The 26,864-nt window shown below is 44.1% G+C and overlaps 1 protein-coding gene across 4 annotated transcripts in view; it reads left to right on the plus strand.

Annotated features, from left to right (window-relative positions):
- Positions 1-7,891: 7,891 nt before the first annotated feature.
- The window catches only part of IL17RA (interleukin 17 receptor A), a 30,412-nt gene continuing 11,439 nt past the window's right edge, over positions 7,892-26,864 (plus strand). For 2 of the 4 annotated variants that reach the window (XM_081129289.1, XM_081129290.1), the window contains exons 1-8: positions 7,892-8,218; positions 19,957-19,981; positions 21,163-21,309; positions 22,431-22,543; positions 23,801-23,927; positions 25,553-25,600; positions 25,695-25,858; positions 26,566-26,649. In XM_081129289.1, coding sequence (XP_080985415.1) covers positions 8,081-8,218; positions 19,957-19,981; positions 21,163-21,309; positions 22,431-22,543; positions 23,801-23,927; positions 25,553-25,600; positions 25,695-25,858; positions 26,566-26,649 — 846 coding nt within the window. In that variant the 5' untranslated portion in view covers positions 7,892-8,080. Of the gene's footprint in view, positions 8,219-18,577; positions 18,678-19,956; positions 19,982-21,162; positions 21,310-22,430; positions 22,544-23,800; positions 23,928-25,552; positions 25,601-25,694; positions 25,859-26,565; positions 26,650-26,864 lie in introns of all 4 variants that reach the window. The other 2 variants (XM_081129291.1, XM_081129292.1) reach the window with 2 other exon arrangements.

The following is a 26,864-nucleotide window of genomic DNA, read 5'->3' on the forward strand; positions in this document are numbered from 1 at the left end:
TGGGTTTTTTCTATGTATTAGGTAGATCCGGTAGGACTCCCAGTCTTTTGGAGGGTCTCTGGTGCACACTGTTTGTGACTGGTCTTGAGTACCCTGTTTGAAGCTTTCTGCACTCCACAGCTTGTGGTTCCCTCTGCTGGGGTTGGGTGCATTTGGAAAAGACAAAGATATGCACCAAGGTCTACTTTTCAAAGCCCCAGTTCCGGAAGCAGATCAGGCAAAGACTCAAAGCACACAGAGGCTGAATGTTATTTAGTCTCTTAATGAACCTCAGGCTGTAGAAACTCCACAGGGTGGGGCAAGAGGTTTTCCAACAGGGAGGGGCAATTGCTCCCCATACGCACACCCCAGGCAAAAGTTGCTTGAATGGTAAATGCCTGTCTGAGAAAGATGTCCTCTACTGTATGGGAGAATGACTCAGCATAGGCATCCAGATGGCTGCCCCCTGAGCTCTACTCCCCCAAGCCAGCAATCCCAGATTCTCCTCACACAGCTCCAGTCCACTCTGCCCTCCCTTCACTGGAGCCCAAGGTGAGTGGCTGCACCCAAAACTTTGTGTGTTGACCCTTTAAGAGGGTGCCTGCATTTCCAGCTGTCTCTCCCTGGCAGACAGAAATCTCACTGCTTTTCACAACCAGATGTTATGTGGGCACCTTTCTCAGTTCTGGTGCTCTGGGCTGGGAAGCCCAGCTCAGGGTTTAGACTCCATAGTTCTCAGTGAGAAGCCCCCACAGCTGAGCTATCCCTCTGGACCTTCATCTGCTGCCTGTGGGAGCGCAGCCAGAACCTCTCACGCCTCCCCACTTCCTACCAGTCTTTATGTGGTCTCCACTTTATGTCCTTGGTTATGAGGGTGCTCGCTAGCTAGTCTTCAGTTGATTATTCAGGATGGTATTTCTATATTTTAGTTTTAATTCCAGTTATTCCTGGGAGAGTGTCAGTGTAGCTTCCACTCAATCTGCCCAACTTGGAATCTCTCAAAACTGATATTTAGGCTTAAGTCTTGTGTACACGAAGCCCGTGTTATATAACGTTGGGTAAATTACTTAATCTCTGCAAACTTGTTTGTTCTTCTATAAAATACCCACCTCACAGGGTCTTTTTGAGGATTAAACAAGGTAACCTAAGTGAAGCCCATACTGGGGCCTGGCATGGGGTCGACTGTCAGCAAACACTGGTTTCCTCCCATCCCCTCTCACCTGGGCTTCAAATTTCCTGAGATTGTCTGCAAAACTGTTCTGAACAAATACAGAACCACAATGCGAGAGGACCGAAGAGATGAGCAGTGGGGCAGAGAGAATAAGACACAAGTATACACCCTGGCCGGTGTTGCTCAGTGGTTGAACATAGACCCATGAACCTGGAGGTCATGGTTCATTTCCTAGTCAAGGCACATGCCTGGGTTGTGGGATCGATCCCCAGTACGGGGTGAACAGGAGGCAGCCAATGGATGATTCTCTCTCATCATTGATGTTTCTATCTCCCTCCCTCTACCCTCCTCTCTCTGAAATCAATTTTTTTAAAAACATAAAAATAACTTCTGTAATTTAAAAACTTTTTTAAAAAGACACAGGTATATGGAAGGGATAGGAAAGCTGTGCTGGGTGCCCACTTGCTTTCCTATGATTATTAAGACCTCACAAATTAAGTCTTTCCTGTGGGAGCTCCACTTCCCCACACCCACTTTCTCCAAGGGATCTGACTTCAGTCCCCACCACCCCATTGGGGCTGCACTTAAATGCTTAGTCCTGCTGCCTTTCTGAGTCTAGTGCCCCATGTAGGGTTAGGCTCACTGAGCTCAATAAATCTTTGTGAAATTAAAGTGTCTCTCTCTCTGGTGGTCACCACTGTAACCAGGTGATCAAACTTAACACTGATAATAGTGGGATAGATTGTGGCAGCATAGTTAACCCTGTGACTACTAAGCAACACAAAACTGTACATTTTAAATGAGCAAATTGTATGTCATGTGAGTTATATCTTAATAAAGAAGTGAAAAAAATTAATTAAATAATAATAGTGGGAACCTGACCTTTTAGGTCTCCTGATGTGATGTCTTGTGAAATATACAGCATTTCCTGGAAGGTATTACTGCCAAAAATGCTTAACCTGAATCAAATCAAAACTCTTGACCTCACTTCACTTTATAGGAAGTACAGGGAATAGAAAAAATAATGCTAAGATACACTTACAGGAAACTGTGAGACAAATATAAAATGTGGAATATTCAATGTCATTTTTTAAAAAAAGGGAATTGTTCTAGAGTTAGAGACATAACAACCCCATGCAATATGTGAAACTAGAATGAACTCTGGTTTAAGAAAAGCAATTGTAAAAACATTTAAGGGCACAATTGGGGAAATTTGAATATGAACTGAATATAAAGGGTTATTGCCCATTTTCCTAGTTGCAATAAAGACATTATGTTATGTTATAAGTTATCATTATTCTTAGGAGATCCTTGCTGAAATGTTTTGGGGTCAAATGTCATGATGTCTACAACTTTGAAATGTTTCTGAAACACACACATAGGTAAAGCAAACATGACCAAGTGTTAATTAATGAAGTGGTGGATATGTGGGTTTAGTTGTACTATTCTTTTGACTTTTCTTCAAGTTTAAAATATTATAACAGGAAGATGAAAAGCATAAGTTCCTTCATTTTCTTCTTTCTAGGTTCATTGCCATCACCCTAAACAGAACATTACCCTCTGAGAGATATAACCAGGTACCCACACTTCTCTCAGGCACTTTGCCTCATCTCTCCAAACAGTGAGTCCTGTATTAAGTGCCCATAGCAGCCTTTGCCACACTGCTTGTCTATTCACTGTCTGTCTTTCCTACATGTCAGTGAGCTTCTAGAGGGCAGGGACCATATCCCATCACCTGTGTATCCCTACAGCACAGAGCCTAACACAGTGAAAGTGATCCATAATGAAAGATTGTATGGATGGATGGACAGATAAACAAAAAAGTGGACAAAGGGCTAAACAGGTCTAATAGCACCCAGGCCCCACTGCTCTAATCCACCTTACCGCTGGGCAAGTCTGTGGAGGCAAAGTTCTCCTAGCACCACCTCCCTGCTCAGCACACCTCAGTGGCTTCTCACAGCCCAGCCTCACTCTCCTACTGTAACTCCTATATGACCCAATCACATTTGACTACTTGCATTCCTTGGAAAAACTCTATGCCTTTTCTTCCAATGTTTCTTTGCCCAAAATGCCCTTCTCTCCTGTCATTTCTCAAAAACCATTCCATCAAAAAACTTCCAATTTCAACAAACAGATAGGACCTTCCCTCATCCTCCACTCCCCAAACCACTTTGATTGTAAGATGGTATATATCTTTAAGTTTTATCTTAGCTGCAAAAACAGAATTCTTTTTTTTAAGCTCTAATAAACTGTTTTCTCTTCTCTCTCCTTCCCTCCTTCCCTCCTTCCCTCCTTCCCCCCTTCCCCCTTCCCCCCTTCCCCCCTTCCCTTCCCTTCCCTTCCCTGCCCTTCCCTGCCCTTCCCTTCCCTTTTCATCCTCACCCAAAGATATTGTTTCTATCACTCTTCAGAGAAAGTGAAAGAGAGAGAGAGAGAGAGAAACATCAATGTGAGAGACACACATGGATTGGTTGCCTCCTGCATGTGCCCCATCCCAGGCCAGGGATGGAGCCTACAACCAGGATACTTGGCCATGGCTGAAATCAAACCTGGGACCCTTTAAGTCCGTGGGCCAATGCTCTTACCACTGAGCCAAACCAGCTAGGGCAAACAGAATTCTTTAAAAGGTATTAGAAAAACATGTTTTAAAAAACATGTTAATAAGTTTGGTTACTTGGGTTTCCTGGCATTTTAAACGACAGCCATTAAAACAATATACTTGCTTTCTCAAGCTCATCAAACTGTTAATAAGACAGACTTACATTTGTTTCCAACAAAATCATTCTAAGCACTTAAATTTCTTTCCTAGACTTTAAGTCTTAATTTAAAGACTTCTTAGAGTCTTACAGTAATGAAACATTTTAACTCCATGCTTTTTCCTTGCAAATCAGTGCCTCACATTTTAAAGGTAACCTCTTAGACAACTTTCAGCTGCCTAATTGAATTTTTCCTGTTTTATTATAAAAAAATGTCAAACATACAGAAAAGTTGAAAAATTGTACAGTACCCACCATTTAGATTCCACAAGTAACATTTTATGATATTTACTTTATCACATATCCGTCCTTTATCCATCCATCAGTCCATCTCATTTTTATGCATTTTAAAGTAAGAGGCAGGCATCAATACACTTAGCACTTCAGCACGCATAACATTTACTAGAGTTCAAAGTTTGCTTATGTTGTTTTTAAATAAAATTTACAATTAAATACAGACATTTTTAAGATACTATTGGATGAGTTTTGACAAACATATATACTTGTGCAACCCAAACCCCTATAAAATATAAAACATTACCATCACTCTAAAAAGTTCCCTCATTCCTAGGGTGGCCAAATTTACAAAGAAAAATAATAAGATGCCCAGTTAAATTTGAATTTCAAATAAAGAATGGATACTTTTTAGTATAAGTGTGTTCCAAGTACTGCATGGGAAATACTTGTGCAATAGTTGCACAAATTATTGTTTAACAAACAAGTGTTGGTGAGGATGTGGAGAAAAGGAAGCCCCATGTATTGTTGATGGGAATGCAAATTGGTGCAGCCTCTATGGAAAACTATGGAGGTTTCTCAAAAATTAAAAATGGAACTGCCTTGCCCAGCCAGCATGGCTCAGTGGTTGAACATTGACCTATGATCCAGGAGATTGCGGTTCAATTCCTAGTCAGGGCACATGCCCAGGTTTCGGGCTCTATTCCCAGTGGGGGGCATGTAGGAGGCAGCAGATCAATGACTCTCTCATCATTTACTATCTCCTTCTCCCTCTCCCTTCCTCTCTCTCTGAAATCAATAAAAATATATTTTAAAAAATAATAATAAAATAAAATAAGTGGAACTGCCATATATGACCTAGAGCCTCAACTTGTGGGTATATGTTTGAAGAAATCCAAAACACTAATTTGAAAGAATATACACTCCCCCCCCCCATGTTCATTGCAGCATTTATAATAGTCAAGATATAGAAGCAACTCAAGTACCCATCAATAGACAACTGAATAAAGAAGATGTGGTACATATATACAATATAATATTACTTGGTGGTATAAAAGAAGAAATCTTACCACTTGTAACAGCATGGATGAACCTAGAGGATATTATGCTCAGTAAAATAGGTCAGACAGAGAAAGGCAAATACCATATGATTTCATTCATATGTGGAATCTAAACAAACAAAATAGAAACAGACTCATAGATACAGAGAACAAACTGAGGGTTGCCTGAGGGAGGGGGTTCAGTGAAAAAGGTGAAAGGATTAAAAATTACAAGAATTAAAAGGATTAAAATGGTAGTTACAAAATAGTCATGGAGATGTAAAGTACAGATTGGGAAATATAGTCAATAATATTGTAATAACTGGGTGGTGCCAGGTGGGTACTTGAATTATGAGGGGATCACTTTGTAAATTCATAATTGTATAACCACTCTGCTGTACACCTGAAACTAATATAAAATAATATTGAATGTCAACTGTGATTGAAAAATAAAATTTTTTAAATTATTGTTTATCTGAAATACAAATTTAACTGGGAATCCTGTATTTTGTCTGGCAATTCTATTCATACTCCTTCCAGTCAGTCCTGGATCCTTATCCTCTAGCTATGATCACTGGTCTGATTTTTTTTTTTTTTTTGCCACCATAAATTACTTTTTCCTGTTATTTAACTGTCCAAGTTTATAAACTGGAATAATAAAGTATGTGCTTTTTTGTGTAAGACTTCTTTCACCAACATATCATTTTTTAGATTTATTCATTCTACTGTGTCTAACAATAGTTTAAACCATTTTATAACTATACCACACTTTATTCATTCTCCTATTGATGTCTACCTGAACTGTTTCTAGTTTGGGACTATTATAAATAAAGCTTCTATGAATATTTTTACATGTCTTTTTCTGGACATAGTTTTTTATTTCTCTTGACTAAACATCTAAGATGGAATAGCTAGATTATAAGGTAGATAGATGTATGTTTTGTTTTCTAAGAAACTGCTGGACCTTTTCCCACAGTAATCATATAATTTTACATTTCCATCAACAATGTATGAAAGTTCCAGTTGTCCAAATCCTTGCCAACATTTGGTGGTGTCAGAGTTCTTTTTTTTTTTTTTTAGGAATTATTTTATTTTAATTTTTTGTTTTGTTTTGTTTATTTTTTTTTAAATATTACAGATGCCCCTTTTTCTCCCCAGTGACCCATTCCATCCTGTCCTGGAGTTCTTAATTTAGCCATTCTGGTAGACATGTATTGTTTTTTCATTGTGCTTTTAATTTGCATTTCCCTAACAAATAATGATGTTAAGCATTTTTAGTGTGCTTATTGCCTATTTATATATTAATTTGTAAAACAGCTGTTGACTGTTTTGCCAATTTTTAAAAATTGAGTTGTCTTTTTACTATTGAATTAAAGAGCTCTTTATATATCCTGAATATTAGTTCTTGTCAGATATATGACCGAGCATCCAGAAGTCAGGATCTTTTTGCAGCCTAATCTTGTGACATTCCATTATTTTTGTCTTATTCTATTCATATTTTATTGCTGGAAATAAGTCACTAGGCCCAACCCACACTCAAGGGAGACACAAAAGGATGTGAATATCAGGAGGTGGGATCACATTTGTAGTTGAATTTTAATAACAATTATATTCTCTACATCTTTTTAAACTTAGGATGAAAACTTTTGGTGTCATCTTAAAGGTGTATGAGCAGATGCAGAGTTTTCCAAAATTATTTTAGAAATAAACAAAGATGTCCGAAGACGGCAGAGCTTCAGGCCTAATGCAGCTGGGTACTTTTGGGCCAGGGAGAGGGGTTGCAGGAGGGCGGAGAGACACGGACAGATCAACAGAGATGGTCACCAGGAATCTGCCAGCAGCGGAAAAGGGAAGTTGATGCTTTGGACAGTGAGAAAACCCGCCGCCCAGGTCTGGGAGCTCCAGTCCAGGTGGGTGGAAAGTACAGGGAGAAGCTAAGTGCGTCTAGATTCCATCGGCATCAAAGGCAAGGAAATATTGATGGTGATGTGTTTAGAATGGAGGGAGAAAGGGGATAAAAATGCACTTTTCAAAACGCAAATGTGTCTGGAGCGGGTAGGATGAAAAGAGAGGGCAAGGCTGGAAGCCAGGATCCGGCAGGAAGGAGCGGCGGCAACCCAGGACCGGGAACCGCGCGCGACTGGGAATGGAGACGAGAGGACGCAGTTGGCGCCCGTTCTGCGGGAGACTAATAGATGTAAGGGCCGAAGACAGTCCTTCAGCAGACCGGGAGTAAGTCTCTCGGGAAACACGGCTCTCCGGGGGCTGCTGGGCAGGGAGCAGCGCTGGGCCAGGGATCCCGAGTCCCCGGGTGCACGTCACACGCCCGGGAAATGGCCGCTCGGACTTCCTCCCGGGAGCCGAACGGGGACGCGCTGGGCCCCAAGCCACCCCGCCTCCCTGAGAAAAGAAAGGAAAGCCGGGGGAAAGGAGAGGGGAGCGGTAAGGGGGACAGGGACTAAAAAGAAAGACTTCCTTTGAAGAATCTCGAGTAGGGGCCTGAAGTCGACGAAGTGAGAAAAAAAGAAGTCTGGCCAGGGGAGACAGCAAAGGGGTAAAGGATGGAAACCGTACTTTCTAGCGTGACTGTAGGAGCTGCATGAGGTGTGGAACTGGCTGAGGGTCGAAGGCGCACCCCGGGGCGAGGGCTGCTGTGGGGAGGGGCCGGGGCGCGGGGAGAGCGCGGGGGCGCGCACCTCCGCCGCGCGGGCGGGGGAGGGACGGCGGAGGGACGCGCGCATCCCGCAGCCCTTCCCTCCGAGCGGCCCGCCCCTTGGCTGCTTTGGAAGCCGGAAGCGGGCGAAGTCGGCCTACTGGGACTGTGGAGTCCGGGGGAGGCCTGGCGTTCCGTCCCTGCGCCCCAAACTCCGGGCCGCGAGCTCCGCACAGTGCTGGGGGCCATGGGTGCCCCGTGGCGGCGACCACTAGTCCTTCAGGGGCCCCCCCTGGGGCTGCTGCTACTGCTCCTGAGCGCGCCGGCTCCGGGTCGCGCTTCCCCGCGGCTCTTGGAGTACCCGGCACCCGTCTGCTCCCAGCAGGTGAGACCCCGCCGCCGCGTTCCCGGGGCGCGGGGGCCGCCAGGATGCTGCGGGCCGGGAGGGGAAGCGGGGGCGCGGAGGGGAGGCCAGGCGGTCGGGGCTCGAGGCTGGCGCCGGGCGGGCAGGAAGTACGTGCTGGGGTCTCAGGCGGTTCGTGGCTTGGGCACAAGAAGCGGGCGCCCCGGCTAGGACACTCGGAGCGGCGGGAGTTGGGGTGTGGACCCGGGAGAAGAGGGAGTTTTTAGGGAGAAGAGATCGCGCGGCGCGTGTTGCACAACCTGACTGGCGGGAGGTGGGAGGGACACCTCCGCTGCGCCCCGAGGTTTGGGCAAGGAGACCCAGGTTCTGGGCGGAGCGCGAGAGACCGGGCGGAGCTGGTTAGAAAGGGGAGGGGGGTCGGGACTGGGCTGGCCCCCCGTGCGCCCTGCAGAACCCCTGCTATGCCCGGGCGGCCCCTCCTGTAGCCCGGGATGATGGTCAGACCTCAAGGCTTCCTCTCCAGAGGAGCCTGGCAAGCCCGCAGCAGCCGGATCAGAAGTGGAGGCCCCTGTGGGTATCAGCCCACTCCCCCGAGGGGAAGGGGAACCTGCGGACGGAAAAGGTTCGCTCAAGCCAAGGTGGCCTGCAGGGCCTCTGCCTCCGGTGAGACGCGGCCTGTAACCTGCAAGAGACAGCTGCTCAGAGGGAGACTGAGGGCTGCCGGCAGACTCGGGGCAACTTGCTGCCACCTCCCCAGAAGGGGAGAATGAATATGGCAGATGATTAAGACACCGCCCCTCCAGCGCCCCCCATCACCACCACCACCACTCGGGCCTTGGGATTGCACGGGTCTGGAGTATCCGAGCTGTGCCCACAGGAAGTGACACACCCACTCGTGGGGTAGGGGCCCTGATGTAGGGGACCAATTTAAGGGGAGGGAAAGAAACAGCAAAACACAGTGCCCGCCCCCACAGCTTCTTTCCTCTAAGTTACCTTACCCTCTTTCCTCCACTTTCTTTCTGGTTTCCTCAGCCCCCTTCCTGCTCATTGTCTGAGTCAAAGGATGGGGAACAACTCTAAAGATATTTCTCCTTATTTAATTTTTGTAGAGAATTTACCAAAAGAGGGTGGACAGTTTAGCAGAGGGGAAAAATGTCCTTGTGACTCCCACTATTGGGCAACGCAGGGGATATGCTCAGCAGATCCTTCCCGCAGACTTGATATAGAATTATACTACCCTGGGAGATTCCAAGTTCATAATTTGATGGCCATTTGTCAGGTGCCTGCAAAGTACAAGGTACTGTTGCTGGGAATTGAAACTATAAAGAAACCCTGAAGCCCAAGGAACTTAAATCATCAAGGAGGGAAAAGGCTTGAAGGAGGTAACTGTGATACAAGGTGTCCTGAAGCAAGTGCTTTTTTACAGCTAGTTAGTATACAGAATTCCAGGAAAAGAAAAATTATTTCCAGATGGGGTGTTCTTTGTGGCAGAGAAGACAGTGTGGTAGCCCTGAGGGGTAGTAGGAGCCTCCTGGACAGAGTTGTTGAGCATGTGGCAGAAAGAGGCTGTGCCACAACCCTTGGGTTGGCAGAATAAGGTGTGTGCCTGGAAAGAGAAAAGCTAAGGAGGGACTCCCTCATGGCCAGCATGAGAGCTGGGCTAACTGCCTTTGACTTCAATTGCTCAGTGGGAAGCTACTGAAAGTCTGGAGCATAGGCACAGCATGATTCCAGAGAGGGCTAGAAAGGGATGCTATTATTGGCAACGTTTGTCTGCTATCTCCATACTCTTCCTTCTCCCACTTGCCTCTGCATACACCTCGTCCACAGACATGCACCTCCATGACAAACAGCTCCCCTGCATCATTGACTAGGCCCTTTAAAAAGAAACTAGCCCTCTCCAGGTGGCTAGAGCATCATCCTGTACACCAAAGGTTTGGGGTTCAATTCTGGTCAGAGCACATACCCAGGTTGTAGGTTCGATCCCCTGTCGGGGCACATATGGGAGACAACCGATCGATGTTTCTCATATCTATGTTTCTCTCCCTTCCTCTCTCTCTAAAAATCAATAAAACATATCCTTGGTGAGAATGGAAGGAAGGAGGGAGGGAGGGAGGGAAGGGAGGGAGGGAGGGAGGGAGGGAGGGAGGGAGGGAGGGAGGAAGGAAGGAAGGAAGGAAGGAAGGAAGGAAGGAAGGAAGGAAGGAAGGAAGGAAGGAAGGAAGGAGGAAAAATAGAAAAAGAAACTACACCCCTCAGAGCTCTCCTCCCTCTTTCTCTCTCTCTCTCTCTCTCCCCTGGTGTTTTTGAGGATGCAGCACCCTATAGTGAGGAGAGTTAAAGCCACAAACTTGATCTCAGAGGACCATTCGGACTTCATTACTTGGTTTCTGCAACCTTAGGCATTTTAGGCTGCCTGTGCCTGGCTTTCCTCATTTCTACAATGGAAGGGCTGTCTAGGTGAGCCATCTCAAAGTGGGCCCATACCACTTTACAGAATATAACTGTCTATCCAAAGCCCGGTTTGATTTGGCTCTCAGTGGCTCTCTCATAGACAGAGAGGAGCCTGTTCTATTCCTAGCCCAGTGCTGCAACACAGGATGTGGGAGCTTGATAAATATCTGTGGAATAAAAGAATACAGAAATGAGTAAATGATGAGTGAATGGTTAACTCTGCTTGAACAGCAATGATAAACTGAGACCAGGCATAGCACTCTTTCTTGCTGCCTGGATTGGTAACTCAAAACCCAGATGACATTGAGTTCCCACAGAAGTCAGTACTGGAGAAACCATAAGTAATTGCAGTTCCCTGGGTAGGCTTTATCCAAGGTTTCCTTTGGCTACCAGCCCAGAGGAAAGCCCACAAAGACAGTGACTATTAGGATACAACTTTTCAGACAGAATGTGTATAGCATTTTAGATTATTTTTTGGCCTGAGCACTTGCGGTTTTGACTTGTGGTAGAACAACTGTTTGGTTTAACCCTTATCTTCTGATTTCCAGAAGCTGCTTTGAGCTGCGCCACTCTTCCAAGGTGTGTTCTGTGGATTCTCTTGTGCATTGTAGGCATTTGGGCAGTCAGGGCTGGGGTCACTGCTGGCAATAGACCCAGCAAAGTTAACAGTTTCCTTGACCATCATGCTCAATGTCTCACTTTCCCTCTCAGGCTCGCCTTTCACCTAGAGACTGACATCAAAGAGCAAGAAGAGGTTGTGGCGAGAGGCTGAGAGGCGAGAGGTTATGCAGTGCAGAGGGAGAAAACTTTTGGCTGAGAGAGAGACCTGGGCTCCCCTCACCAGCTCTGCAGTCCTTGTCTGTCACTCCACTGCTATGAGCAGGTGTCTTCTCTATAAAAAGAGATGACCCTCACCTAACAGGGTTATCTGGAGAGCAAATAACTTGCTAGATATGTGAAAGGGCCAGACAGCTTGGGCTATGGTGTGGGAAGGTGCAAGGGTACTGATGTACTACAGCTTTGTTCAGGCACTATACAGGGGCGGTGTTAGCATGTATAACTTCATTCAGAGCTCACAGGAACCTGCCGGGCCGATGATCATGTGTTAGAGAGGCTAGGTAAGGGGCCCAGGATCACACTGCTGACCCTGGTGAGTGTGAACTGAGAATCAAAGCTCTGCCTGGGACTTCAGAGCTTACTTCTCTTTACTGCACACTTGGTAGTGGCCTTTGAATGCACAGGGTGTATACAGTCTTTTATTTAATAACTTTCTTTTAATCTTCACCACTATGGATAGACAGTGTTAGTCCACCATTTCTTATTGAGAGGCAGTATAGCAGTGATTAGGAGCATGGGTTCTGGAGCAAAGCTGAGTGTTAGCCCTGTGGGACCTTGAGCCACTTAGCTCACCTGCCTGTGCCTTAGTTTTTTCATCAGTAAAAATGAGATAATGGTACTTACCTCAGAGGGTTGTTGTAAAGACTAAATGAGATATGTGTATAAAGTGCTTAGCATGATGCCTGGTGCAAAAGAAGAACTTAATAAATATTACCTGCTACTGTCATCATCATCATCATGAACATTCTCCCCCTTGGATTTCTGCAGGAGGCCTTAACATAATGCCATTCACTGGCAGGTAGCTTGTAAATAATATTCTGATCCTACTATTTTTTTTAAATGGGCTTTTGAAATAAAGAAATTAGGAATGATTTATTAGAAGGGAATAAAACAAGATCTTAGTAGTACCCAAAGACCCTGAATGTATTTTTTACATTATTAAAAATATTATGTTAATATAAATTCTATATAGAAATTAAATTATAAGGAAAAAATATCTGCTATACTTTCCCCTTAAAGTCATGTTTTCATTTGTTTATCTCATTTTTCTTTTTTTAGTATGTTTTTATTGACTTTAGAGAGAGAGGAAGGGAGAAGAGAGATAGAAACATTAATCGACTGCCTCCTGTACACCCCCTACTAGGGATTGAGCCCACAACCTGGGCATGTGCCCTGACCAGGAATCCAACTGGTGAACTTTCGGTGCATGGGACATCGCTCAACCAACTGAGCCATGCCAGCTGGGCTGTTTATCTCACTTTTTAATTCTTTCATTTATTTGGAGTAACATCATAGATAAAACTCTGTTTTTTAATTAATTTTTAATCAAGGTGGTCCTTTTAAAATAGTACAAAGATGTTTAAAACAAAAAAGAGCTGATCCTTGTCCCACCCTTCACCCCTTCCTAAACAATCGATCCACTTACACTTTTAATTATTTCTTCTTACATTTGTCTCTGTCTTTCTAAATGTACTTATATTGTTATTCTCGATTTGTCAATTTTAGATATTATCTATTGACATAATAGATGAATATCTAAATGTCTTATATATATATTTTTTATAAATATATCTTTATTGATTTCAGAGAGAGGAAAGGAGAGGGAGAGAGAGAGATAGAAACCTCAATGATGAGAGAGTCATTGATCAAGCCTGCAACCAGGGCATGTGCCCTGACCGGGAATCGAACCCCAATCGCCTGGATCCTAGGTCGACGCTCAACTGCTGAGCCACGCCCGGCCGGGCCCTAAATGTCTTATATTAACCTCCTTCCACTGCTTCTCCCCCCAATCTCCCCTTGTAGTTATATCACAGTTTTAGTTAAATTAGTTATCAGTGTTTATTATGACAAGTAAATAATCTTCCTTGATGAGGCAAGTATGTGTACTTTTGATTATATTTCTTTTTTGGTATAATTTCTTTCCCCCTGGAGATAATAATTGCTTTAATTCTTCGCTTCCATAATTTTCATTGTAACTAGTCTTAATTTTTTCTATCAGATTTGCCATATTTTTTTTTCCGCAAGCATCAGATTTTAGATCAATTTCATTCCCCCTTCCCCAGAGAACTCCCTCCAGGTGCCCTCTGTCCTTAGCTCCAATCTGGATTGATTACTTTCTAGACTTGTAGCACAACTGTCATGCTAGATATTCTGTCATGTTTACAGCTCCCATGTCCTGGACCCTGTGTCTTTTTTTTCAGAGGCTACCTTCCTCATTTTGCTGGAGCATATCCTTCTGCAATTTCCTAGGAAAAGGTATGAAGGTATGAGGAATGGATATATACAAAGGTGAACAAAAGTAGGTTTACAGATGTGAGTACACAAAACACAGTTTATTCTTGTGTTTATTAATTATTGTATTTATTTGTATTACAACTGTAAACCTACTTTTGCCAACTCCTGTATTTTATATATATATGATAAATTTTTTTAAGTCTTTACATGTCTGAAAAAAATGTCTTTATTCTACCCTCACACTTTTAAAATAATTTAGCTGGATATAAAAATCTTAGGTTAAAGATAATTGTCCTTCAGAATGTTAAAAGACATTGATATTATTATAGGAATTGCACTGAATCTATAGATTGCTTTGGATAGTGTGGACAGTTTAACAATGTTTATTATTCCTATCCATGAGCACAGTATATGCTTCCATTTATTTGTATCTTCTTTTTTTTTTTTTTTAATCCTCACTCGATATTTTTTTCCATTGCTTTTCAGAGGGGGGCGGGGGGTAGACATCAATGTGAGAGAGACACATTGACTGATTGCCTCCCACACTGGTTGCTGAGGATTTGGCCTGCAACCAAGGTATGTGCCTTTGACCAGGAGTCAAACCCAAGACCCTTCAGTCTAAGGGCTGACACTCTAATCATTGAGCCAAACTGGCTAGGGCTATTTGTATCTTCTTCAGTATCTTTCTTCAGTGTCTTATAATTTTCCGAGTACAGGTCTTTTACCTCCTTGGTTAGATTTATTCCTAGGTATTTCAGTTTTTTTAATGCAATTGTAAGTGGGATTATTTTCTTAGTTTCTCTTTCTGATAGTTCATTATTGGTATATAAAAATGCAACTGATTTCTGAATATTCATTTTGTATCCTGCTATTTTACTGAATTTATCAGTTCTAGTAGGTTTTTTTTAGAATGTTTAGGCTTCTCTATATAGTATCGTATCATCTGCAAATAATGACTGTTTTACTTCTTCCTTTCCAATTTGAATGCCTTTTATTTATTCTTGTCTGATTGCTGTGGCTAGGACTTCCAGTACTATGTCGACTAAGAGTGGTGAAAGAGGACATCCCTGTCTTGTTTCTGATTGTAAGGGAAACACTTTTAAATTTTTCCCAGGATCTTCTTTTTATTTTTGCTATACCAAAAGTTTCATGATATTGGGCCTTCGTCTGGGTCTTTTTTAAATTTGTGTGCAGACTGTTGCAGTGGACCTTTTAAATTTGAACATATGAGTCCTTTAGTTCTAGAATATTTTATTTTTAATAATTTCTTCCCCTCTATTTCCCCTGTAATCTTCTTCTGGCAATCCAGTTAATCATACCTTGTATTTTCTGACTTCTCTAATAATCACATATTCTCTTCTATTTTTGTTTGTATTTGTTCTATTTTCAGACAAGTTTTCTGAATTTTATAGCCCAACTCTTCTGTGGAACTTTTTATTTTCAAGGTTCATTTTTATTTTCTGCTTGCTCATTTTTCTTTCTTTTTTTTTTAATCCTCACCTGAGGATATTTTTTCCATTGGTTTTTTCTGTTTGTTTGTTTTTTTCCAGAGAGTGTGGAAGGTGGCGGGGGAGAGAAACATTGATGTGAGAGAGACACATTGATTGATTACCTCCCGCATGCTCTCTAACCGGATCTGAGAATTGAGCCTATGACAGGTTCCTGCCCTTGACCAGGAATTGAACCTGTGACCCTTTCACCCTTCTGTCAGAGGGCCGACATTCTAAGCACTGAGCCAAACCATCCAGGGCTGCTTGCTCATTTTTGCACAGTATCCTGTCCTTGTCATATGGTTGCTGTGCCCTCTCTTAACCTCTTTGAAACTATTATGATTTTTTAAAAATTCTATTCTGTTCCCAACATTGTCTCTTTTCTTTCAAGAATATTTTAAAAATTTGTTTGTTTTGATCTACTTTTCACACAGGAAACCCTTCTCAAATATCTGGTACTCTTTGGCTGTCTGAGATTGTTAAAAATAATCTTAAAATAAGAGGTCTAAAAGGCTGATTGCTCTGTATAGAGTTTATTGATCATTGGGTTACTATAGGGATCAGGGTCATGGTAAACCTGGCCTATCTACTGGTTGACCCTCAGATGTCCAAATCTGGATGTCCTTTCCCTGGGCTTGGCACTGGCATTCTGAGATCAGGGCTGGGAAAGAGAGGCTAAGGTTCCTGAACCAAATTCCATCTGTAGATCTTCACATAACCCCCAAACCCTGCCTGTGTTACACTATACCTCCCAAGTACCTGATACCTTTAAGACCTAATTCTTAGAAGGGTTCTAATGAACATGTGGCCTCTTTCTTGTCTGCATCTCCCTTCTGCAGTGCTAAGATTGACGTTCCTCCCCTTGGCCTAAGTCAGTCTCCATTTTATCGTGTTTTTTAAAATATATCTTTATTGATTTCAGAGAGAGGAAGAGAGAGAGAGAGAGAGAGAGAAACATCAATGATGAGAGAGTCATCATTGATCAGCTGCCTCCCGCAGGCCCCTCCACTAGGGATGGAGCCCCCAACCCGTGCACGTGCCCTGACTGGGAATCGAACCTTGATCTCCTGGATCATAGGCTGATGCTCATATGCTGAGCCACGCCGGCCGGGCGCCACTTTATCGTGTGTTTTTTTAAACGTTTCTTTTTTTTAAATACATATCTTTATTGATTTCAGAGAGAGGAAAGGAGAGGGAGAGATAGAGGCAGAAACATCAATGATGAGAGAGTCATTGATCGGCTGCCTAGCCCGCAACCCAGGCATGTGCTCTGACCGGGAATCAAACCCCGATCGCCTGGATCATAGGTCAATGCTCAACCGCTGAGCCACGCCTGGCCGGGCACCACTTTATCTTTTTAAAATTTGTTCACATATCTTTGTCGTTAAGGAGTTATAAAAATTTTCTCCTTCTGCCCAGCTGGCATGGCTCAGTGGTTGAACATCGACCTATGGACCTGGAGGTCACAGTTTGATTCCCAGTCAGGGCACATGCCTGGGTTGTGGGCTTGAGCCCCAGTAGGGGCTGTGCAGGAGGCAGCCAGTCAATGCCTCTCTCATCACTGATGTTTCTATCTCTCTCCCTCTCCCTTCCTCTCTCTCTGAAATCAATAAAAACATATTTTTTAAAAAATTTCTCTTTCCTATAACTTTCATGTGGTTTGAGGAGGGGGAGAAGATAATATGTATACATGTCAACATTGTGTGACCTCGAATGGAATTTTTTATTCTATATTTCACTTAAATGCATATTTTTGTTTTGTTTACATCCTTTCCCCCTTATCGTCCCTCTCTCCATCTCTTCCGTTCCTTCATCCCCAGTAACCAGTGTGTCTGATATATATCTGTTCACATGTTTTTCTGTGCTCATACAGTCATATTCAAACATATATAAATATACAAGGAGGATTTTTCATCACATATTTCCATAGAAAATTGGGTTCTACAATAAAAAGTTTTTTGCATCTTATTTTTCTCACTCTTCAACACATTTTAGCCACCACTCCATGTCAGTAGACATCTATATAACTAATGCTCTTTAATATTTGCATATTCCATAGTAGATAGCAATCTAACCATTTCTGGGATTGTTGTTTGTTTGTGTTTTAAATATGTCTATTGATTTCAGAGAGAGGAAGGGAGAGGGAGATGGAAACATCAGTGATGAGAGTCATTGATTGGCTGCCTCCTGCACGCCCCCTGCTGGGGATCGAGCCCACAACCCGGGCATGTGCCCTGACTGGGAATTGAACCGCCATCTCCTGGGTCCTAGGTCAATGCTCAACTGCTGAGCAGTGCTGGCTGGGCTAACCATTTCTGTTTTAATGGACATTGAGATTTAAATTACATCTTACTTTGTTCAGCCATACCCTATTGATGGGTATTCAATACCACAGAAAAAGAGGGAAAGGTATTTTTTAAAGCTAACAAAGCTTAATTCTAAACCTTGGTAAGTTATATACAAAAAGAGAAAACTACAGACCAATCTCATGAATATAAATTCAAACAATTCTATATAAAATATTAGTAAATTTAATAGTAGAATATCAAAAGAATAGTGCACCATAATCAAGTAGGATTTATTCCAAGAGTTCAAAATTGGTCCATTATCAGCATATTTATCAACATAATTCATTATATCAATAAAGGACAAAATTATGTCAATAAATGCTGGAGAGGTATTTGGTGAGGTTCAGGAGTTGTTTTATATAAAAACTGTAACGAAATACGTACATACAACAATGACAGTAAAAAACCAAGACCAGCCTGGCGGTGTGGCTTAGCGGTTGAGCACCGACCTAGGAACCAAGAGGTCACCAGTTTGATTTCCAGTCAGGGCACATGCCTGGGTTGTGGGCTCGAGCCCCAGTAGGGGGCATGCAGGAGGCAGCTGATCAATGATGTTTCTCTCTCATCATCAATGTTTCTATCTCTCTATCCCTCTCCCTTCCTGTCTATCAATAAAAATTATATTTTAACAACAATTAAAAAAAAACAAGACCAAAAACAGTATTAAATACCAAGCTATTTCCATCAATCACAGGAATTACAGGAGACCCAGCATTTTTTTGGTGTGTGAATCCTCACCCAAGGATATTTTTTCCATTGATTTTTTTTTTTAGAGAGAGTGGAAGCGGGGGAGGGGTAGAGAGAGAAACATCAATGTGAAAGAGACACATTGATTGGTTGCCTCCCGCTCACACCCGGACCAGGGGCCAGGAGCAAACCCATGACCTTTTGGTCCCTGGGCCTACGCTCTAACTACTGAGAGATGCCAGCCAGGGCCCGGCATCATTGTTAATTAGCTGACTGCATTTTCATTTTTTAAATTTTATTTATTTTTAAATATGTTTTATTGATTTTAGGGAGAGTGAGAGAGAAAAACATCAATCAGCTGCCTCCTGCATGCCCCCTCCTGGGGATACAGAAAGTCTAGACCCCAAGATGAACTGGTATCCCAGAAAGGTAGGCTACAGATGAAACGGCATGCTTATAATCACTCCTGGAGTGTGCTCCAGGACATTATCTCTTCCTCCACTTTGTGAATGAACCCTAGTAGAACAGTGTCATTTCCCATTCCTTAACCTTGCTTCCCTGCTCCCTCTTGAGAGAAAGGCAAGTGCCAATCCCAGTGCCCTATTTACACGCATATACTAAATCTCTCTGTTCTTAAAATCATGTTTCTGGTCCACTTCAACATCAGACTTTCTGCACCACTGTATGTGTTTGGTCCATTTTACCTAAGATAACTGAAAGTACCTGAGCCTGAGTTCTCCTTTGCTGTACTGCCAAGTTTGAATGTGTGGAGGTCACCCTGTGTAATAATAGCTTCCATTTATTGAGCACTTAGTATAAGAAGGGCAACCAATAATTAAAGAGCAGCCAGGATGTCCAGACATTGAACAAATTTAGTCTCATTTAGCAGGCAGTGAGATGGTTCTCTGGGTACTGCAGCCAATAGAATTCCTCATAATGATTCTCCTAGGGCTTCTATTAAGTTTCCTGTTTAACAGTGTGGGAACATGTATTACTTCACTTAATTGTATAACTAGTAACACAAATTCATGCCCATTGTTGGAAATTTTTCATAATACAGACAGATTAGAAGTGAAAAGCACTGTACACACACCACCATCACTACCAGCACTCCCTATCCCAAAATCTTTATTTGCATTTGTATCATTTAATTCTCAACAACGCTATAAAGTTGGTATTGTGGTTATTCTGATTTTACAGTTCAAATCAAGTCCTGGCAATGTTATATTTCTTAAGACGACTCAACTCGGGTGATTTTATGAGGATTCGTGAGACAATATAGTATATAACTCATGCAGAACAGGGACTGGCACGTCTTCCCTAGAGAATTTGTAGGGACTTAGTGAAATTCTTGTAGCAGGGACTGGAGTTTTTGCTCCCCACTCTTTTAGCACTGTTTCCAGACTAAAGATTGGAAGCCTCAAGGGGTCTGATGCTTGTCACCAGGGCACCCCAGGGGAACCCTCTCAGTGTCTTTTAAAGTTGGAAGGTTCCCAGCTCCTAACGGTTACTCAGAAAACACCAGTTCTGTTTTGTTATCCACTATCCCCACTTCTCATCCTGTTTCTCCTCAGTTGGGTAGGTTGAGAAAAGTGTGAGGACTGGTCCCCAAAAGTGAGAAGGCAGGGCCGTGTGTATTTCATTCTTGAGAATGAGCCAGAGGAAAAGGTCTGGAGCCCAGCTGTAATTATCTTCTTTTTTCCCACAGGGGCTAAACTGCACAGTCAAGAATAGTAAGTCATCTTTTTTTTTGTTCTTGTTGCTTTGATAATAAAGTGCTAACCTCATGCTGATTGCTGACAAAAGTGCTGCCTTCCTCTTCCAGTCTGGGATGAGGGTTGCACCTTCTAACAGGAGGTACCTCTGAGAACCTTGGATACACACACCTGTGCTTCCTATCAAGAATATTCATTATCCTGCCCTAGCCAGTTTGTTTAAATGGTTAGAGCATCGACCTGCAGACTGAGGGTCCCAGGTTCGATTCTGGCCAAGGGCACATACCTTGGGTGCAGGCTCCATCCCTGGTGCTGGCTGGGACACATGCGGGAGGCAAGCAGTCAAGGTGTCTCTCTCATTGACCTCTTTGTCTGTCTCTCTCTCTGTGTCTCTCTCCCCCTTCCACTCTCTCTGAAAAGCAACAGAAAGAAATATCCTCTGCGTGGCTCAGTTTGTTGTCATACCAAGCACTGAAGGGTCACTGGTTCAATATCCTGCCAGGGCACATGCATAAATTGTGGGCTTGATCCCTGGTGGGAGGGGAGGGGTGCAAGAGGCAGCTGATGTTTTACTCTCACATTGGTGCCTCTCTCTGTCTCTCTCTCTCTCTCCCTTCCTCTAAAAATCAATAATAAATCTTTAAAAATTATATATATTCATTATCCAAAGTCAGGAAGTAAGAAGCTGAATTGTCCTTTGGATTTTGAGGTTATCCTTGATGTGCTGCCCTGGTATGTCAGTAATCCAGCTTGAATTTCCAGAGCTTGTCACTGTAACGTGAGAGACATTTGTGGTGTTGATTTTGTTGTGTGTTTTAATTCAGGAAAGAGGCTTATATATTTCAAGTGTCTGTGCTAATTAGGGACCCTGGCGTATAAAAGTAAAGCAACTCTTACCACTACCTCACTCTTTCTTTGTTCCCATTTCCAACCACTGCTTCATCTCAAAACCAAGTTGCATACTTTGTGTTCTCTCCTGATATGCTCTTAAGACTTCAAAGCTTTGCAGTGACCCTGGACAAGCACAAGAAAAGGGGGGGCAGGGAGGGAAAGCTGAGAACCCCGCCCCTAACATTTAAGGTCCACCTCTCTGGACATACCACTGGGCATCTTGCTTGCATCTTGCTTGCTTGCTTCAGTTTCTTGCAGTTTCTTGCAGAGCATGCAAGTCTCTGATGTCTGCTTTTTGTGGCCTCCAGGTACCTGCCTGGATGACAGCTGGATCCAACCTCGAAAATTGACCCCCTCATCCCCAAAAGATGTCCAGGTTCAGCTGCACTTTGCCCATACCCAGCATGGAGACTCTGTCCCTGTGGTTCACATTGAATGGACACTGCAGACGGATGGTGAGTGTGCATATCAATGGGACCTGTGGGATTCTGCCACCTCTAGGTGAATCCACAGGCTAGACCATCTGGCTCTCCCATTAGACTGAGAATTAGGTTCCCAGTCCTGTGCTCAGACATGAGGGCCCAAATTAGTGCTGAAAGGATACATCATATCATGCAATGAACACGTTTTCAGTGTTTTAGATATTAGTCCACGATGATACATTCTCATCCCACCATCCTTCATGAAAGCCTTCCTTCAACCTTAAATCTTTATCACCCCAGAAAAAAAAGTCACATGGTTGATTCTGTGACTGCAGTACCAAATATTTACTGGAAAAATGGTGAACACATTTGCCAACCTGCTTTTTCCCTTAATTTAGAGACTACCATTTCTTAAAATGACACCCCCACCCCACACCTCTTAGGGATAGAGAGTTGTATTACAGAATTGAGGAAGTTGGGGTTAACAAGAGCCAGCCCTAGGTTTGTGAACAAGGTCTGGGGGAGTTCTTTTTGTTGCTGTTAATCTCATCCGAGGATATATTTTCCATTGCTTTTCAGAGAGAGTGGAAGAGAGGGGGAGAAGGGGAGGGAGAGAGAGAGACATCGATATGAGAGAGACACATGGATTGGTTGCCTCCTGCTCGTGCCCCTACCAGGGGCAGGGAACAAATCCGCAATCCAGGTACGTGCCCTTGACTGGGAATCGAACCTGCGACCCTTCATTGTGTGGGCTGGTGCTCTAAGCACTGAGCCACACCAGCCAGGGCTGGGGGAGTTCTTTTTGTAAGTCCCCAGCTCCTGCTGCTATTGCACTCTCTTTAAGGATGGTGAGGTGGCCATAGGAGACACTGTGCCCTGTTGCCAACACCTTAGCCACAGACTTGCAAAGCTTTTACTTCTATCCCAGTGTAAAGTGTTGCTTGTCCTTGTCTAGCTGAGAAGTAACTATCTGCAGGGCAGTAGGCTAACTTAGGCCCAAGAGTGAGCTGGAAGGAACAGGAAGGGGAGGGTTAGGTAAGATGAGCAGATTTTCTTTTAAGAGTGAGCAAGCCTAACCAACAGGGAAGTGACACACCCAGTGGTTTGTCTCGTTCATCCACATCTGTGTCTCTCCTCCTCCCTTTGGTCTTCAGCCAGCATCCTCTACCTGGAAGGTGCAGAGTTATCTGTCCTGCAGCTGAACACCAATGAACGTTTGTGTGTCAAGTTTGAGTTTCTCTCCAAACTTCAGCATCATCACAAGCGGGTAAGAATCAAGCTCCTGGGTGGATTATGTTCCTCTGATGATCATGAGGAGCAGAAGATGTTTTTGAAAACTTCTCAGACATGCCAGCCCCTGCTTTTCCTTCCATCCTTCCCTAGCTAGTCATTATAAAGAAAGTTGAATGGGGAGAGGACTTCCCCAGCCCTGCCTCCTGCCATCTTTATTTGTAACTGAGATTAATCTGGGCCCTGCCTTCAGAAGGAAACAACTTTGCCCAGACCAGAGAACTGCAATGGGTGGGGCACAAGCAAAGAAGTTCTGCACAATTTCAGCTCACTTTGCTGTTTACAGCCAGATGGTAAAATGTTGATTCTCACTGAATTTGTTTAAAGCTGTTGTTTTCAAAGTATCCTAGAACAGCACATCAGCCGTGACCTGGGAACTTGTTAGAAATGCAGATTCTAGGGCCCCACCCTAGACCTGCTGAATCAGAAACTCTAGGGTGGGGCCCAGCAGTCCTTCTACAAGCCCACCAGGTGATTCTTATGTAAGCTCCAGTTTGGAAATTGCTGGTTTAAATCTGCAAAAAGTGGCCATTTGCAGATCTCCCACAAACATAGGCAGCAAAGACAGATTTCCCTCTCATATTTAATTAGGGCTCCCAAACTTGAGTGTTAGGTGTGTGGTGAGGACCAGGTGCCTTAGAAGCAAAGGACCCCACCCCTATCCACTAGATAATTAGAATGGAAGCTGAAGTTAGTATCTGTTATCTGCACCCTCCAGAAAATTTCTCCACTCACATTCTGTCATCTCTGCATCAAAGGTGCCTGGAGGCCCAGGATAACTAGGGCTCTCTCTAGCCTTCCCTCTGCACTTTTGTGCTCCAGAACAATCTCAAGAGATCTGGCTTTCCCATTTAAGGAGGAAGAGTCAATTAACCAATAGTTTTTAGCTGCCTCTGTTGTGCCAACTCTCCAATAGCCCCAAGTCCTGGCTCAGCTCCCTGACACCATTGTTCTGCATTTTGAGAGGGCTGATGGAGGAGGAGGGCTTTCCCCAGATTCTCATGTATATGACACTATATTGATGAAGCCAGATCTAAGTTTTTTTGAAATAGGAAGGAAAGACCAGAAGAAACAAAGAGCAAAGATACAGAAGCTACTGATTTTGGATCTTATGGTTATTTCTTCTTATTTTGACTGATCTTTTGAGGTGGGTAAGGTGGGGTTCTCTGGGCACAGCTGTGTGAGAGGTATGGTGTGTCACCTGTCCAACCTCCCCTTCCTCCCTTCTCTTCAGTGGCGTTTTACCTTTAGCCACTTTGTGGTAGAACCTGGTCAGGAATATGAAGTGACCGTTCACCACCTGCCCAAGCCCATCCCTGATGGGGACCCAAACCACCAGTCCAGGAACTTCCTCGTACCAGGTAAGAACGCCCTACCAAACCCTTCCTTCACCACATGGCTCTGCAGAAGAAACCAGCAAGTGGCCCAGACTTCAGCCTCCCTGCTTAGCTAGACATTGGCTGCCATTGTCAGCATGTGGTACCCACAGAACAAACAGATGCCTGGGATGGGGAGCCCTTTGGTATGTGGCTGCAGCCTCTACTCCCTGAAGGCACAGTCTGTTCTCTGTTGGCACAAACAGTGGATATTGACCCAAGACCCCAGGAGTTTTATGGGAACTGGAGTTCCTCCCTGTCTAGAGAAGCATGCTTTCTACCCAGGAAATATCAGGAAGACAAGCCACTCTTGGGAGGGTTGCTACCCCAGCTCCCAGCCTTGTCCCAGCTTCCATCACCTTGTCCTTCACTTCCAGCCCAGTTCCTGCCTGTGCTTATCTAACACCACCCCATGTATGATACCATCTCCTCTTCCCCCACTAATCCCCCTGCCTATGAATACTGCCAGATTTATCTTCAAAAGCAGCATTCAAGGTGCACCTTCTGTCCTCCCCAGAATCTCAGCCACAACTTACAACACTTTTTATTGTTCAAAATCAACTACATCTGGAATACCAGCCTCCTTGAAGACAGGGTCTGGATCTTATACCCATTTGTGCCATCACTAGAACCTCACAAACTGGCTTGCATGTAGTAGGTGATCAGGAAATGCTTGTTAGGATGATAATGACCTTCATCTGTGGAGCAACTTCCTGCACACACACACACACACTCTCTGCATACCCTCCTCTTTCTTACTCATTACTCCCTGACATTTTATAATATATTTGTGACATATTATGCTATTTGTTTTTATTAGTCTCTTCTACTAGAATGTCATCTCTGGAGGACAGGGACTTTGTCTTACCACTGTGTCTTCCGTTCTCAAAACGATGCCTGGCACATACTGGGAGCTCCATAAGTATTTGTCGAATGAGTGAATATCCCCAGTCCCCTCCCCTGTCCCTAAAGTGGACTGATTCAGTCCCTGTCACTCCCCGGCAATTTATACCTGTTATGTGCCTTCTTAAACCAAAGTAAAAACATTACAGTCAAGGAAGTTGGGAAAGGAGATCAAGAAGATATCTATGCAGCAGTCCTTAAGGTAGTCCCCAGAACCAATAGCATCGTTGAATTACCTGGAAACTTGTTAGAAATGCAGATTCTCAGGACCCACCTCAGACTTGCTGAATCAGAAACTACTGAAGATGGTGCACACAAAAGTTTGAGAAACACTGCCATGAAGGAACGGAGAAAAAAGTTCTCCCCTCATAAAAAGGCAGAGGCAACCTAGAGAGGAAGCTGCAGTGGGGAGAGATGAAACAGGAGTGGCCAAGACTCTTTGGTCATCCAGAACAAGCTCAGGAGAAATACACTTAAATCTAGAGGGTTCCCTGAGAGAGGAGGGATGAGACAACCAGCTCAGCCCCAGTGTTCTGGGACCTTTGGCCAGCGGCCACAGTCCAGTCCTGGAGCTTGCTTTGAAGGGGCCATCCTTGAACAGGTTCCCCAGAAGGAAAAGGTTGTTATCTCTGGTGTCAGCATTCTGGAAGAAGAGCAAACTTTATAAGGCAGAGGCTTAATGGTTTCATTTTTTTCTGGGTGTGTAGACTGTGAGGAACCCAGGATGAAGAAAACCAGGCCATGTGTGAGCTCAGGTAACTATGTCTGGTGTCCTTGCCAGGGGAACTTTACTTGGGTACACACACCTGCCCCTTCCTCACTCCCAGCCTGTGTCTGTGCCCTGGGCAGGCAGCCTATGGGATCCCAACATCACCGTGGAGATCCTGGAAGCCTACCGCCTACGGGTGAGCTTCACCCTGTGGGATGAATCTACCCATTACCAGATCCTGCTGAACAGTTTTCCACGCACAGAGAACCAGAGATGTTTCAAACACATACTGGATATACCTGCGGTAACTCTCTGCCACTTTTAACCCCTCAAACCTAGCTCAGAGCCACCTCTCCAGGCCTCCAGCATCCCCTACTGGTCCTGACAGAACTGTATTGCCAGAAGCCTAGCAGGCAGTGCTGTGCTTAGTCAGTACCAATCCAAGGCTCCTTTGCTGTTTTTCCTTCCTTTTGGTATGTAGTTGATTCTGTGATTGAGGTTTCCTTTTGCTCTTACTATCTGTAGTTGATATAGTTGGTCTCTGCCCTGCTCACCAACCTATGCTTTTTGTCCTTCCCTCCCACACATTCTCTCCTGTTCTCTTTTTGTTCTGCTTTGTTTATTCCACTTACTTCAAAAAGGATTTGAAGATTTTTAAAATGTGGAAATGAAGACTAAGGGGAAATAAAGATGAGGCAATAAGATGAAACCAGGGTGCTATGAGTACAGAAAATGTATGCCACACCGCTGGGGTGAGCACAGATCTGTCTCCACGATCCTTAGCAACCAAAGTAAAGAGGGAAATACCAGTCACTAGCTGTGTTCATAAGTTAACAACAGACTCTATGCACTAGGGAAATGTAGTTTTCTGGAGCAGAAACATGGAAGGCGTTTCTCCTGTGGCCTTCCTGAGGCACACTGACAGCAGTGGGGAACGTTGTTACCCATTCCTGCGGCACTGTGGCCAGCTCTGGTCCAGCTAGCCTCACCTATCCTCTCCCCTCTCTTTAGCCGACACGAGAGGACTTCCACCAGCGATCCAACTTCACGTTCACCCTACCAAACTTTAATTGGTGCTGCCGCCACCTAGTGCAGGTGGGTGAGTGTGGTATAACAGCATGCACAGATGGCCATTCCTTCCGGAGGGGTGAGGGAGGGAAGAAGGGCAGCTCATAACTGGTGCTCTCTGAGGACCCAACACCACTACCACCTGGGACTCCCTGCCTGGCAGTCCCGTGCTCCCAGCCTTGCCTGGGCAGGGCTCCTCTGACCCCCCTCTCGATGATGGGTGATCTACCTAACAGCCACAT

The sequence above is a fragment of the Miniopterus schreibersii genome (genome assembly GCF_964146895.1).
Source record: "Miniopterus schreibersii genome assembly, chromosome: 2".
In the NCBI taxonomy this organism is placed as follows: domain Eukaryota; kingdom Metazoa; phylum Chordata; class Mammalia; order Chiroptera; family Miniopteridae; genus Miniopterus; species Miniopterus schreibersii.